This window comes from Mastigoproctus giganteus, chromosome 4, assembly GCF_048544385.1.
Source record: "Mastigoproctus giganteus isolate SK-2022 chromosome 4, ASM4854438v1, whole genome shotgun sequence".
Classification (NCBI taxonomy): Eukaryota; Metazoa; Arthropoda; class Arachnida; order Uropygi; family Thelyphonidae; genus Mastigoproctus; species Mastigoproctus giganteus.
Genome location: NC_143578.1, coordinates 158,762,784 through 158,779,123, shown reverse-complemented (window position 1 = coordinate 158,779,123; position 16,340 = coordinate 158,762,784). Strand labels below are relative to the sequence as shown.

Genomic DNA, 16,340 nt, shown 5'->3' with positions numbered 1-16,340 from the left:
AGAGTACTGTATACAGGTCTGGAGGCCTCATTTCAAGAAGGATGCAGAGCTGCTGGAACAAGTACAGAGAAGGGCAACAAGATTAGTGAATGGAACAAAGGGGTGATCTTACGAAGAAAGGCTTAAGTTTTGCAAATTACAGTGTCTGGAGACAAGGCACCAGCAAGGTGAACTGATAGAGGTGTATAAAGCCTTGAATGGTTTAAGCATGCCCAATGCTGATGGGATGCTCCCTCTTGCTCAGAATAATCACCCGAGAGGGCGTAAATTCAAATTGAGGAAAGACAGATGTGGTTAGACGTGCGGAAATTTGCCTTTAGCCAGCGGGTAGTTGGTTGGTGGAACAGACTTCCATCCCTTGTCGTGGAAGTTGATAGCCTAAATAAGTTTAAGGCTCAGCTGGACAGGTATTTCGAACGAACAGAGGGGTGAAGTGGAAGTGGTTTTTTTTTTTTTTTTTGGCTGATGCTGCATAAGCTTGCTTTCTTGCATCAAATGCCTCTACTAATGCTAATGCTAGTAGTGAACACCAATATTACTTATTCTCAATGAATAATATCACCACGAGACAGCACTGTTTGTAAATGGGTATGGGATAATAAATGTTATCCACATCTATGGCCCCATTAGACATAAAAAAGCGAAAAGGTGGAGGAAAGTGATAGTAGGAGAGGAAGAAAAAGAAAAGGGGACAGTTACTCCTCAAACTCACACTCAAGTACTTCACTCATAAATCCCTTGAATAGGCAAAGCTTCGCCAGTAGAGAAGACTGTTACCTATTTTTAGTAATGAAGATTACTATTGGGCTACCCAAAGCAGCACTGTTTCGAAGCTTGTTGGCCTCTCATCAATGGGCAGGTTGTATCTCGGTGATACGAGTGACAACCTAGTTATGAAGTTTAACTCCGCAATATGAGAGATGCCAGACAGCATGCAATAGTAAAGTACTAAAAAGGATTTAGGGCTGAATGCCTCAGACTACAGGAAATTTACTAGAGGAACAAATTAGTGCAAATCATCATTTTAGTTCTTAGTAAATTACCGAAGTAGGTGAAATGGCATCGTTTTTGTTACATCTTATATTGTGAATGCCTTCACGAGTTGTCTGATGTTGCACTACCACACAGTTGAGTGTAGTACCACACAGTTGGTACATTTCTCGGGGGTTAATGCTACCAATATGCAGTACTTTGCATTTATCAATGTTAAACTTCAGTTGGCACTTCTCGGCCCATCTGGTCAACTTTTCTAGATTCTGTTGCAGTAGCAGGTCATTAACAACCCTGCAAACTTTTGTATCATCTGCAAACTTCGATATTAAACCTGATATACTTTCATCAATATGATGAAAGTATACCGATATACTTTCATCAATACTTTCATCAATCATTGATAAATATACAAAAGAACAATGGGCCCAACACGGAACCCTGAGGGACTCCACTAATAACATTAGTTCACGAAGATCAGTGTCCATTGATTACCACTCAACTATTCTTTTATCGTTGTAGCAACTTGCTCTTAATGCCCTGCTGCTCCAACTTTTACAGTAGCCTTCCATGTGTAACAATATCAAAAGCTTTCCTAAATTCCAAGTATATCATATCAAAATTCTTTTTTGCATCCAATTCCTTTGTGACCACATCATACTATCCAATCAAATTGGTCTGACAAGACTTCCCCTTAACAAACCCATGCTGTGTCCAAACTATAACTGTAGTGTTGTCTACATGATCTTGCAGTGCTTTATTAACCAGTGGCTCCATTATTTTACCCTGAACAGAAGTTAAACTAATAGGTCTGTAATTATTTGTGTCACCTTTCGATCCCATTTTGTGAATTGGGGATACGTTTGCACATCTCCAGTCTGTGGGGACCTCCCCTGAGTCCAAGGATACCCTCATAGTCATGGCTAAGGGCCTACTTACTTGCTTTGCTGCCTCCTTTAATATAACTGGATAGATCCCATTCTACCCCAGGTGGCTTTCTTATACTTCAGCAATTTCTCCTCCACTTTGCGCTCAGTTATTACAAAATCATTAATCACCCTGTTACAGTTTGATAAACTTCTGGAATTTTCTTCCCTTAATAACTCCTCCTGTATGAATGTAGATGCAAAATACTCATTCAGTTTGTCAGCTACCTCAATTGGTTGAGGATTCTGCTCACCTGAGCAGAATCCTCAACAATCAAACAACAACAGTTGCTACCTCCCAGCCCATCTGTTCAAGTTTTCTATATCCTGTTGCAGTAGTGTACTGTCATTAACAACATTAGTTGTAATAATTTGAATAGTGTAAGCACTTTAGCTCTGGTTTGGCAAATTATTGCCATCATGTCATAGGTAGATACATAGGGGTTAAAGTAATGAAAAGGTCTGGTAATACTTATAAATTAATGAAGTATATTTATTTCAGATATGGAATTGCAGGTCAAACAAATATTCAAGGAGAAGAAGTTAAAAAGCTTGATGTATTGGCTAATGATCTGTTCATAAATATGATGAAGTCTTCTTTTACAACTTGCTTGCTTGTGTCAGAAGAGAATGATCATGTTATTGAAGTGGAAACAGATAAACAGGGAAAATATATTGTGTGTTTTGATCCTCTTGATGGTTCTTCTAATATTGATTGTCTTGTATCTATTGGCTCAATATTTGCAGTGTATCGTAAGGTAATTTTTTTTTTATATATATATTTAGAAAAAAATTTAAAACATAAAAAATTAGAGGTACATAAAGTTTTATAATTTAAAGATAAAAATTTTGAATATGCAGTCATTTCTCAGTCTACATTGTAGATATATTCCTGAAAAGCAGAGCATAATTAAGAGCTAATTTTCCTTATGCAGTAACAGAAAAGGGGAACTTATGTGTTAGACAGTTATATTTTTTAAATAAAACTTGATAACACAGAGCAGGAGTTCTGTTGGTGCAGCATGCAGCACCTACAGGACTGAAGAATTTTCAGGACATGCTAGTGTGTGTATGTGTGTGCAAGCATACCAGACCGGAATTATTGAAATAAAAATTTTCTCATATTTCTTCTTGCACAAAAATATGTGATCCCAGGACCAGCTATATTTATGACGGTCTGTATCATTTATGAATTTTATTTAAATTTAATAATAGTGCATCTCCTTTTAGTATCACAATTATCATTTTCATACAGGTTTAACACTGTTAACCTCTGAAAGTTGACACTTGAAAGCTGCACAACAAATGTTTGAGGATTCAATGTGTGACCCAAGGGTCTCAGTTTGATATGCCTGGCATAGAGAATGAAGTTACATTACAGAACTGCTGTGCATTGGTGACAGTAAATTCTTATTTCATCTTTTTCTTTTTCTTTTTTTTTTTTTAATTTTGTGATTTTATTTTGTAATTAACGTTTATTTCACACCATATTTTATTTATTTATTTATTTATTTTTTTGTATTTGTTTTAGGTGCTTTCATTGCGTTAAACCTAAAGCAAGACTTTAATACCAAATTAATGAAGTATATTCAGTAAAGTAGTTTTATATACACACTCTAGCATGTATTTACTGCTAGAATATACAGGGTTCTCGCGGACCCGAAAAAAAAAGAAATAGGGAATTTTAAAATTGTTAATCTCGGGTAAGTCTCAATTATGCATCTATTTTCAGTTTTTGCTGTTGTAATGTCATATAAGGAATTTTCTCAGTCTCATGATCACTTTTTAAAATATATTGGAAACAACTGGTCTTTTTTGTTAAGGTCTGATTTTGTTGGTTCTCAACTATTGGAAAATATTAGCATTGGTCTTATTTTTTGTTATATGATAATCCATTTTCCTCAGGTTCACTGCTTTAGAGTATGAGTGTTGTTACCCTGAGGTGTTTTTCTTTTTTATTTTTAATTTTGTGACTTCTGAGACTTCTTCATTTTAGTAATTCATATTTTTCTTATAGTTAACTGTTTGACTTACCAAGTTCAATTTAATCCAACATGGATCAACCTAGATTTGAATCTGGAATGGTCTTTGTTGTTAGAACTGCAATTCTGCCCAGACACCGATAGGAGGGAGTATATGATGAGAGCTTTGTCGATCAATTCGGCCCTGGAAAGGTTGTGCAAGGCTCAAGGGGTAGAATTTTTTTCAGCCTGGACTGTACTTGTTAACAGGAGTGATTGCTTCTACAGGGATGGGATACACTTAAATAGAAAGGGTGCAAGAATATTTGCTGATGCTATCGAGGCAGTGTTAGGTGGGTCGGAAAACTGCTAGCTTGGGGGGAGACAAAGACCAATAGATTGACAGTAGCCACTGGCAGAGGTGAAAGAGATTCTTGCACTGCTTCTATTAGAATGAGCAGAAGCCTGAAAAACAAGATGCATGATATTTCAGAGACTGCTGGGAGCCATTGCGGTACAAGTAAACACATGGGTTGTGTTAGGGTAGCTAAGAATAGAAACAGGTGCAGGTATACTTGTGTGTACACCAATGCTAGGAGTTTAGTAAATAAATTTGATGAATTTGAGGTATTGCTCAAAATATCAAAGGCAGATATTGTTGGGATATCAGAGACGTGGTGTCATACAGATATAAGGGATGCAGAACTGGAATATGGGGAGTACAACGTCTACAGAAAGGATAGACAGGATAGGAAGGGGGGAGGGGTTATGCTATTAGTTAAGAAACACATAAAAACCAAGGAAGTGAAGCCAGTCGACATCGCTGGACAGTGCAGTGTTGAGTCAGTTTGGTGTGACATAAGCATTGGGAGATCAAAATTAAGAGTAGGAGTGTGCTATAGGCCTAATGACTCTGATGAGTATAATCAGAAACTGTACAGGGAAATAGAGTGGGCCAGTAAATCAGAGAGTCTTATAATGGGAGATTTTAATTTCCCAGATATTGACTGGAATTTGGGGGCTGGTCACTCACACACTAGCAAGGCTTTTGTGGATTTATTGGATGATTGTTTTCTACATCAGCATGTTCGGGAGGCAACTAGAGGGAGTAATACTCTTGATTTGATTATCAGCAGTGATTCTTCGTGCATTAAGAATCTGCAGATAAATGAACCACTAGGTGGCAGTGATCACAGTGTGCTGAAGTGGGATTTACTCAAAGAGGTAACTACCATTAGGGGTAAAGGGAAGGGTTATTGCTTCCGTAAAGGCGACTACGATGGACTGAGACAGTATTTAAATTCTATACAGTGGGACCAACTGATGATGTTACCAACAGCAAATTCAAAATGGGAAGCATTCAAAGAACTTACCTTGGAAGCTACTAGGCTTTACATACCAACTAAGAAATATTGTTCAAGGTTTAGGCCAAAATGGATGTCAGATGAACTAATGAGGCATATGGCAGAGAAGAAAAATGCATGGGATACTTACAAATTAACACATAACACAGAAGCCTATGATAGATACAAGTTGATATGCAACCAAGTTACAAAGGAGGTTAGGCAGGCGAAGGCAGATTACGAGAAATCCTTGGCAAGGGATGCAAAGAAAAACAGCAAAGAGTTCTTTACTTATGTAAACTCTAGAAGGAAGGGGATGACTCAGATTGGTCCACTTGATATTGATGGGTCAACTGTTGATGGTCCTGCTCAGGTAGCTAACAAACTAAATGAATATTTTGCATCGACATTCACACATGAGGAGTTATTCAGCGAGGGGAATGCCAGAGGTGTATTCAACTCTAGCAGTAAGCTACAGAATCTTGAAATAATTGGGAGTAAAGTGGAGGAGAAACTGTTGAAGATAAACACAAGAAAGGCACCCGGGGTGGATGGGATCTATCCAGTTATATTAAAGGAGGCAGCAAAGGAAGTAAGCAAACCCTTAGCCATAATTATGAGAGCTTCCTTGGACTCAGGGGAGGTACCCATAGACTGGAAATGTGCAAATGTGACCCCAATTCACAAAGGAGGATCAAAGGCTGACACAAGTAATTATAGACCTGTGAGCTTAACTTCTGTTCCAGGAAAATTAATGGAGGCACTGGTTAAAGAAGCACTGCAGGATCATTTAGACAAGACTTCAGTTATAGCTCGGACACAGTATGGTTTTGTTAAGGGGAAGTCTTGGCTGACCAATTTGATTGGATACTGTGATGCAGTCACAAAAGAACTGGATACAGGGAATAGCTTTGACATTATATACTTGGATCTTAGAAAGGCTTTTGATACTGTTGCACATGGAAGACTGCCGCACAAACTGGAGCAGTGTGGCATTGGAGACAAATTGCTGCTATGGATAAAGGGGTGGTTGAGGGGGAGAAGACAGAGAGTGGTAATCAATGGACACTGCTCATCGTGGACTAATGTTATTAGTGGAGTCCCTTAGGGCTCAGTGTTGGGTCCATTATTGTTTTCTGTATTTATAAATGATATTGATGATGGTATATCAAGCTTAATGTCGAAGTTTGCAGACGATACAAAGGTAGGCAGGGTTGTCAAAGACACTACTGACACTATGCTGCTGCAACAGGATCTGGAAAGGTTGAGCAGATGGGCTGAGAGGTGGCAAATGAAGTTTAACATTGACAAATGTAAAGTACTACACATGAGAAACAGCAACCCCAGAGCAAAGTATCAACTCTGTGGTACTACACTGACAGTGGTAGAGAATGAAAGGGACCTGGGGGTGGTTGTGCAGGCAGATATGAAGTTCTCTGAGCAGTGCAGACGGGCTGCAAGAGTAGCTCATGGAGTATTGTCAATGATATACAGGAATTTTTCCAGCAGGGATAAGGAGGTGATTATTCCATTGTATAAGGCGATGGTCAGGCCACACCTAGAGTACTGTATACAGGTCTGGAGGCCTCATTTCAAGAAGGATGTAGAGCTGCTGGAACGAGTACAGAGAAGGGCAACAAGATTAGTGAATGGAACAAAGGGGTGCTCTTACGAAGAAAAGCTTAAGTTTTGCAAATTACAGTGTCTCGAGACTAGGCACCAACGAGGTGATCTGATAGAGGTGTATAAAGCCTTGAATGGTTTGAGCATGCTCAATGCTGATGGGATTCTTCCTCTAGCTCAGAATAATCAACTGAGAGGGCATAAATTCAAATTGAGGAAAGACAGATGTAGGATAGACGTGCGGAAATTTGCCTTTAGCCAGCGGGTAGTTGGTTGGTGGAACAGACTTCCATCCCTTGTAGTGGAGGTTGATAGCCTAAATAAGTTTAAGGCTCAGCTGGACAGGTATTTTGAGCGAACAGAGGGGTGAAGTGGAAGTGGGGTTTTTTTTTTTTGGCTGATGCTGTATAAGCTTGCATTCTTGCATCAAATGCCTCTACTAATGCTAATGCTAACTGATTGACAATGCAAAACAGAAAACAGAGAATATCTTCAAAAAGGCCTCTAAGGTTGGGAGAGTAATACATATCCAGAATTTAAAACAAATACACCAACCGTTTAACTATAGTGGTTTAATACTGAAAACTATAAAATGTACCAAACGATACTACACTGTAAAATAATATATGCAAAAAACTGATTTACAAAATAAAATATACGATAAAAATTTTAAAATATACGATAAAATATAAATAAAATATTTAAAATACAATAAAATTAAAAGCGATAAAACATTGACTGAAGCTTTCGGGGGCTTCCGCCTCCTTTCTCAACAACAATGATGTTTAAGCAACACATCCTTAAGTAACAGGCTCACAGCACACGTGGCTGACCAGGCGCAAGCTCAATATTTCTTCCACGTGAACTAGAACCGGAAGCGGCTCGGGAGCATGGAAATATAAAACGCTCGTCTTTTGCCAGGACCACGGCTTCCAGCAGGGGGTGAAATCGAACACCCCTGTCCCTATTCATACTATTGTTCTCAGACGAGCCTATCCACAAACTCTCCAGCCACTTACGGTCCGAGAACCTATGCGCCCGGTCAAGGATGACAGCATTCACAGGGGAGACCTGATGATGTTTCTCCCAATAATGCTCAGCAATGGCGGACTTATTGAACTCTGCGGTCTGTATAGCTCGCATGTGCTCCCCTCAGACAGTCTTTTAGTTGCCGTCCTGTCTCCCCCACATAACATTCCCCACAATCCGGGCATTTGATCTCATATACGACCCCACTACTGGAATCCCCAGGAATGGGGTCTTTGACCTGTGACAACATTGTGTGCAACCTCCGGCCCGAAAGTTTCACACAGCATGCCTGAAAGTCACGTAGCATTCTTGAAATTCGATCTGACAAGCCCGGATAGTAGGGAATATAAACTGTGGCGACTGGAACGGACGGTGTTCCATGATTAGGCTCCATGCCTCTATTATATTTATCAATCACCCTCTGGGGGTAACCGCATTTCATAAGATCTGCCCTAACTTGCCCAATTTCTCTCTCTCTCTCTCCTCAGAGGTACTACAATGTGTCCTAACCCTACCCAAAAGTGTCCTGGCCACACTGTTTTTATGCAGCATAAAAACAGTGTGGCCAGGGCACTGTGCTGACCTATAATGGGTCTGTGCTGACCTATAATGGGTGTACTGGCTCCTACACATGTGCTTCCTAAACACTGTAGTACTAAGCCTGGAGCCCTCTCTACCCACCATTACGTCCAGGAATGGGAGGGAACCATTCACTTCTACCTCTGAGGTGAACTGTATAAAAGGCGAGAAATCATTTAGAAAACTAACTACATCCTCTTCTCTCCCCTTTTGCACCAAAATGAACGTGTCATCCACGTATCACTTCCACTTGCGCATAGGGAACTCCAAACTTGTAAAAACCCTATTCTCTAACTCTTCCATTGCCAGGTTTGCGACAATAGCGCTAATAGGAGAACCCATAGCTGTGCCGTGAACCACACGTGAAACAGTGATGATTATCATAAAAAAGCCCTAGATTTATTACAGGATGATAATACATACAAGATAATCCACAGACATCCTCTAGCCGGTTTAGAACAACGTGTTAATAAGATTTTACAGCTCTGGTTAAAAACGAGTAAGATTTCTAAAGAAAAGTACTGGTCTATGCATGCAACGGGGTGTCAGCTGCCCAGTTTTATGGGCTGCCGAAAACACATAAAGTGGGGGTCACGATCCATTGTTTCTTTTATTGGGAGCCCTACCTGTGCTTTATCAAAATTCCTGGCGCAGCTGATTTCTCCTATAGTGGGACGGTCCATGTTTGTTGTTAAAGACAGTGTGGATTTTGTGAACTTCGTTAAAAGTCAAAATGTAGGGGAGAATGAAATAATGGTGTCGCTAGATGTGGTGTCATTATTTACTTGTATACCCATAGCCCATCGGGTGGAATGTGTAAAGGTGGCACTACAAAGAGATAATACCCTAAGTACTAGATCGCACCTAAGTGTAGAGGATATATGCTGTGGCGTAGAATTATGTCTTTCGAGTACGACTTTGCTATATAAAGGAGTGATGTACAAACAGGTTCACGGCACAGCTATGGGTTCTCCTATTAGCGCTATTGTCGCAAACCTGGCAATGGAAGAGTTAGAGAATAGGGTTTTTACAAGTTTGGAGTTCCCTATGCAGGGGACGAGATACGTGGGGAGAGAAGAGGATGTAGTTAGTTTTCTCAATGATTTCTCTCCTTTTATACAGTTCACCTCAGAGGTAGAAGTGAATGGTTCCCTCCCATTCCTGGACATAATGGTGTGTAGAGAAGGCTCCAGGCTTAGTACTATAGTGTTTAGGAAGCCCATGTGTAGGAGCCAGTACACCCATTATAAGTCAGCACAGACTGCGCAGCATAAAAACAGTGTGGTCAGGGCACTTTTGGGTAGGGTTAGGACACATTGTAGTACCTCTGAGGAGAGAGAGAGAGAGAAATTGGGCAAGTTAGGGCGGATCTTATGAAATGCAGTTATCCCCAAAGGGTCATTGATAAATATAATAGAGGTGTGGAGCCTAATCATGGAACACTGTCCATTCCAGTCGCCACAGTTTATATTCCCTACTATCCGGGTTTGTCAGATCGAATTTCAAGAATGCTACGTGACACGCTGTGCGCAACTTCCGGGCCGGAGGTTGCACACAGTGTTGTCACAGGTCAAAGACCCCATTCCTGGGGATTCCAGTAGTGGGGTCGTATATGAGATCAAATGCCCGGATTGTGGGGAATGTTATGTGGGGAAGACAGGACGGCGACTAAAAGACCGTCTGGGGGAGCACATGCGAGCTATACAGACCGCAGAGTTCAATAAGTCCGCCATTGCTGAGCATTATTGGGAGAAACATCATCAGGTCTCCCCTGTGAATGCTGTCATCCTTGACCGGCCGCATAGGTTCTGGGACCGTAAGTGGCGGGAGAGTTTGTGGATAGGCTCGTCTGAGAACAATAGTATGAATAATAGGGACAGGGGTGTTCGATTTCACCCCCTGCTGGAAGCCGTGGTCCTGGCAAAAGACGAGCGTTTTATATTTCCACGCTCCTGAGCCGCTTCCGGTTCTAGTTCACATGGAAGAAATATTGAGCATGCGCCTGGTCAGCCACGTGTGCTGTGAGCCTGTTACTTAAGGATGTGTTGCTTAAACATCATTGTTGTTGAGAAAGGAGGCGGAAGCCCCCGAAAGCTTCAGTCAATGTTTTATCGCTTTTAATTTTATTGTATTTTAAATATTTTATTTATATTTTATTGTATATTTTAAAATTTTTATCGTATATTTTATTTTGTAAATCAGTTTTTTGCATATATTATTTTACAGTGTAGTATCTTTTGGTACATTTTAGAGTTTTCAGTATTAAACCACTATAGTTAAACGGTTGGTGTATTTGTTTTAAATTCTGGATATAGAAAACAGAGAAGTTTGCAAAAAAAAAAAAAAAAGAAGTTATTTGATGGTTTAAAGTTTAAACCAACTTTAAACAATTGTTAGCCATTCCAGAAGTTAAGCTATAAGAAACACTGTAAATAACAATGTGTCTCACTGTCTTGTGGTGCACAGAGACTAATTTTGCTTCTGGTTGAATGCTTAATTAAGAATAAACAAAACTTGTAATTAAAGAAGCCATTTTACAAAGTGGACTTTCATTTCTTACTTTCACTCCTAGTACATCTGGGAAATTTGAAAGGTGGTACCTTCTGCTAAAGAAAAGTAGACAAAGAGATTAGACTTTACATCTTCACATATTGATGCTTCACATAACGCACTTTTTTAATATGTATTATCTTCTTAGTTGTGAAAATGTTCAAACAGCAGAGATTTTCTGGATATGAAATTCAATTTTCAGGAAGAGTTGAGAAAGACATTTAGAAAAAAGTAAAGACAGTGTTATGACACAGAAATTTACCCAGGGACCCACAAAAGCTTTATATTTAATATTACATGGATTGGCTCGTTTCTTCATATGAATTGTTTATATATTTGCCTGCTTTCGGTAACCAGCGCCACTGCTGAGAACTCTGAGATATATATACAGCCAGGCCTCTCATAATGAGAGTTCGATTAATGCGTTTTTCAGTTACCGCTATTTGAAAAATTATACAACTATTCACTTTACACGATGCAAATTTCCAGTTAATCTTTTTTTTTTTATGTGATAGTTGAAAAAGATTTGAATTGCGCATTAAGCTTACCGCACATCGGACGGGCAATAAACAAACGTTTGCCTGCTGCCCGCCTCAGTGTGTTTCATCAACCATTGGAAGCAGACGTGTTACTTGTTTGTCTCCCTCCTGCTAATAAAGTCAATGCAGACTTGCATTTAAAAATTCTAATTTTTAAATGAGCCAGACTTCTTCATTTAAATCTTTTGATCAGCCACTGGCTGATAAAAAGCAAGTGACAACATTATCATGAGGTACTGAATAAATGCTTATTTTACTTCTATTTTTTTTTTTTTTTTTTTTTGATCACACAAGAACTTGTTTTGACTTACTTGTCAAATTCTTAGCATTGTCTTCTTTTTCACTGCAACAATGGTTGAAGTTTCAATGGATAGTCCAATGTAAACTAGGTAAGGAGCTTATTGAGGAGCTCACAAAAATGATCTAGAACTGTTACATCTGTCATCTATGGGCTTCATATTGTCTATGGTGCCCATCCCATGAATTTAAGATCTATTTTTATCAAAACTCCATTTTTTTCAATACAGTTTCTTTTTCACATGAGCTATTTCTCAAAACATATCAAACTCCCAAAAGTCATTCAAATATTTTTGTTTGGGACTTATTCTGAGAGAGAGAGAGAGAGAGAGATGAGTTATTTCTCACCTTTAACAATCCTTCTCTTCCCCATTTAGTTAAAGCAGGATAAACAGCCTGACCAACTGCAGCTGCTCTCAGCAGGCCCCAAACCATGCCTTAAAGGAGGGGAGGCATGACCTCAGCTTGGCAAGGGGGTTTCCTAGTGGGTTGCTGCCTTTACTGTGGTCTGTTCGGGGAGGTGAGCCTGTAGAACAGCACATACTCCATGTACTAAACCCAACTCACACAAGGACACTTTTTTTTTTTTTTTTTGACATATTTAGGAGAAGACTGGAAAACGGCATATAACACAACTCACACTCACACATTTGCCCTCTTACATTCATCATCATCATCATTCAGAGACAGAATGATGATGATGAACAAATACCTGGAGAGTCACATTTTTTTAAAAATAGTAATTACAAACTCAGTCACTGCATAGTTTACACAAGTGACCTAGCATTCATACACATTTATAACAACTTAACCTGCAGAATGGGGAACATAAATTTTAATGTACAAATTCAGGGGTACAATTTAGATGGCAATACCTATTAGACAGTCTCTTTTACTCATCATGCTCACTCACTGATTTCACTCATGCACATGCACTTTTTTTTTTTTTTTTTTTTTTTAATATTAAGTGTATACATTTCTCACCCAGTACAGCAGCAAATATTAACATATTAGGATTATATTACATACATTCACTCATACTATTACATACACTCAAACATATATACCGGTTCACAGACCCAGACATACCCATTGACAGTTAAATATTTCTTACTCGTTATTTCACAGATATGAGCTCACATTCATGTCTGAAACTTGGACATGGTCGAGAGCCTCAGCCAAAGAATGGATTGTCATGTACACCTGGCACCCATACAAATACTCATGCACAAGCTTTTGTCCCTAGTCAAGACCACTGGGACTCAGTTACAGCCATACACTTGGACATTCATCAGCACATAGAATTGAGAGGCACATGAGGGTGAACAGTGCTATTCTGAAGGAAGAACAGAGTGCAACTCTGGAGAAAGGTATTAAAATATACAGAGCATATAATGATCAAGCACTGAGTAAGCTGTGCCATAGCGTGGGGGGGGGGGGGGGGCAGCTATATTCTGGAAATTTCCACAGAAGCAGATGGACACAAAATATATGCTTGTAGTATAAATTATTTGCCTTAATTCGTTGCATAGGATTTGACAGTTTTTTTTCAGTAGCCATTGATTTGCTTATCCAGTAATATATTTTTTTTATATTTGGTCCAGGTATCCCCCCTTTTAATTTAAAGTTGTATCCTCTTGTATACTTTGCTCGAGAAATAGAAAAGATACCCTCAGAATTAATAACTTGAATGTCTCTTCTAAAACTTTAAATACTTCAGTCAGGTCACCATATGGAAACTGGCTTCCAATTATTACAACGTAATTAGAACCTCTCACTATAAGAATTATGTCCGTGTCTAATCCATGTTTGTCTACTCTGTATCGCTTTTGTCATGCTTCCTGAAATGCAGCATCAAACTTGTATACAGTATTTCTAATGTGACTTGGTCATTACATTATACTTGTATAAATTAAACTAGTTACTACCATTTACTGAAGTGTGAAATAGATCCAGTGTTTGAGCAGTGGAGGAAGTTAATCATATTAAGGGAATACAATTATTTGCCATCTTTTATTTCCTATATAAACTTATTTAAAAATTGTACATTAACAAAAGTTAACACAAACTGAATTAACATGTAAGTAACTTGCTTTGGTATTTTTTCTAGATTTCGGCAGGATCACCTAATATTAAAGATGCCCTCCAACCTGGATGTAATATTGTTGCTGCAGGATATGCTCTGTATGGGAGTGCCACAATGATAGTGCTTTCAGTAGGCAGTACAGTTAATGGATTTATGCTAGACCCAGTAAGAATTCAGTATTATTACATTTTATTTCTGTTATATTGTTTTAAAATGCAGTATCATATCATCTGTTCAGTACATGATATGGATATCAAACCCAATTATTTTTCCTACCCTCAAAACCTTTAAGGTATAACGTAAAATCATATTATTTTGAATAAGTTTTTAAGAAATCACACTTTACCATATGAGTATGGTTTAAATTAGTTTATTTGTGGAAAAGGGATAAAATTATGAAAATCTTTGCCCTAAACTTCATCAGTTTAAAAATTAAAAAAGGTTGTGTATTCTGTATTGAATTCTCTCTCTCTCTCTCTCTCTCTCTCTCTCTCTCTCTCTCTCTCTCTCTCTCTCTCTCTCTCTCTCTCTTAGGTCAGTTTTTTGATATCTGAAAGTACTCTTATTAGATTATAACTGACATCTGATCATGCTTGAATGGGGAGTATAAGCCAGAACCATCAAAAAACTTGGCCCAAAGTTGGAAAGTTCAGGAATGAACCTGCTATTTAATTTGGATACTGAGACTATTTAGGGCAGAATTTGCAATAACTTTATCTTTTCCTAACAATAAACTAATTAAAACTCTATGATTATGTCATATGGATATCAAAACCTAATTACTTTTTTTTTTTTTTTTTTTAAGTAGATGGCTACTTACCTAATCTAGGTAAGTAGCCATCCAGCTACTTACCTGGATTAGGGTTTTTGAAATAGAGACAAAAACAAATAAGGCTAGTACTAAATTATTCCATAAAAGGTTTTCAATTGCACCATTATTAACTTTATGAATTGGAGAGTTCAAATATTTAAAAAAAAAAAAAAGAAAAAAAAAAGGATATGAAAATGTTATAAGAGTACACTGTTACAGAAGGGCTTATTAGGCCCTAAAAATCAGGACCTTATTGCTTGTGCTGTATGTGACATATAGAACTGTAGCTGAACATGGTCCTCTTGCAGCCTGTCTTGAAGCTTAGCCCGCACATAGTAATAGAGGCATGTGATGCAAGAAAGCAAGTGTATGAGCTTATGTAGCATCAGCCTAAAAAAAAAAAAAATTCACACAACCATTCCCTCTAAAAGTTTGTCCAATTCCTCCTAGAATTTATTTAAGCTATCAACTTCCTCAACGACAGATGGAAGTTTGTTCCAGCAATTAACCACCTGCTGGCTAAAGGCAAATTTCTGCACATCTATTCTACAACTGTCTTTCCTCAATTTGAATTTATGCCCCCTTAAGTTCGTAATCTGAGCAAGTGGAAAAATCCCATCAGAATTCAGCTTGCTCAACCCATTCAAGGCCTTATACACCTAAGTCAGATCACCTCACAGGTGCCTGGTCTCCAGCCACTGCAATTTGCAGAACTCAAGCCTCTCTTGATAAGAGGACCCCTTTATTCTCCTCACCAATCTTGTTGCCCTTCTCTGTACATGCTCAAGCAAATCTACATCCTTCCTAAAATGAGGCCTCCAGACCTGTACGCAGTACTCAAGGTGTGGCCTGGGCATTGCCTTACACAAAGGGATAATCACCTCCTTTTTCCTGCTAGCAAAGTTTCTGTATATTATTGACAAAATCCCATGACCTGCTCTTGAAGCCTGTCTGTATTGCTCAGAAAACTTCATATCTGACTGCACAATTTCTCCCAGGTCTTTTTCATTTTCTACCACTCTAAGTGTAGTACCACACAGTTGCTATGTTCCTCTGTTCTATCCATATGCAGTACTTTGCATTTGTAAATGTTAAACTTCAGTTGCCACTTCTCAGCCCATCTGCCCAAATTTTATAGATCCTGTGGCAGTAGCACACTGACATTACTGTTATTAACAACCCTGCCAACCTTTGTATCATCTGCAAACTTTGACACTAAACCTGATATACTTTCATCAATATCATTGATAAATATACAAAACAGCAGTGAACCCAACACCAAACCCTGTGGGAATCCACTAATAACATTAGTCCAAGAAGAGCAGCATCCATTGATTATCACCCTCTGTCTTCTCCCACTCAACCACCCTTTTATCCATTGTAGCAACTTACCCTTAATACTATTCTGCTCCAATTTGTACAGTAGTCTTCCATGTGCAACAGTGTCAAAAGCTTTCCTGAAATCCAAGTATATGATATCAAAATTATTTTTTGCATCCAGTTCCTTTGTAACCACATCATAATATCCAACAAATTTGTCAGACAAGACTTTGCATTAACAAACCCATGCTGTGTCCTGAATTATTGCTGCAGTCTTGTCTAGATG

At 38.7% G+C, this 16,340-nt stretch overlaps 1 protein-coding gene across 1 annotated transcript in view; it reads left to right on the top strand.

Annotated features, from left to right (window-relative positions):
• fbp (fructose-1,6-bisphosphatase) overlaps nucleotides 1–16,340 on the top strand; it is a 101,429-nt gene that overhangs the window by 15,238 nt on the left and 69,851 nt on the right. Inside the window, exons 2-3 of the mRNA XM_090371838.1 lie at nucleotides 2,419–2,674; nucleotides 13,948–14,088. Coding sequence (XP_090227964.1) covers nucleotides 2,419–2,674; nucleotides 13,948–14,088 — 397 coding nt within the window. The remainder of the gene's footprint in view (nucleotides 1–2,418; nucleotides 2,675–13,947; nucleotides 14,089–16,340) is intronic.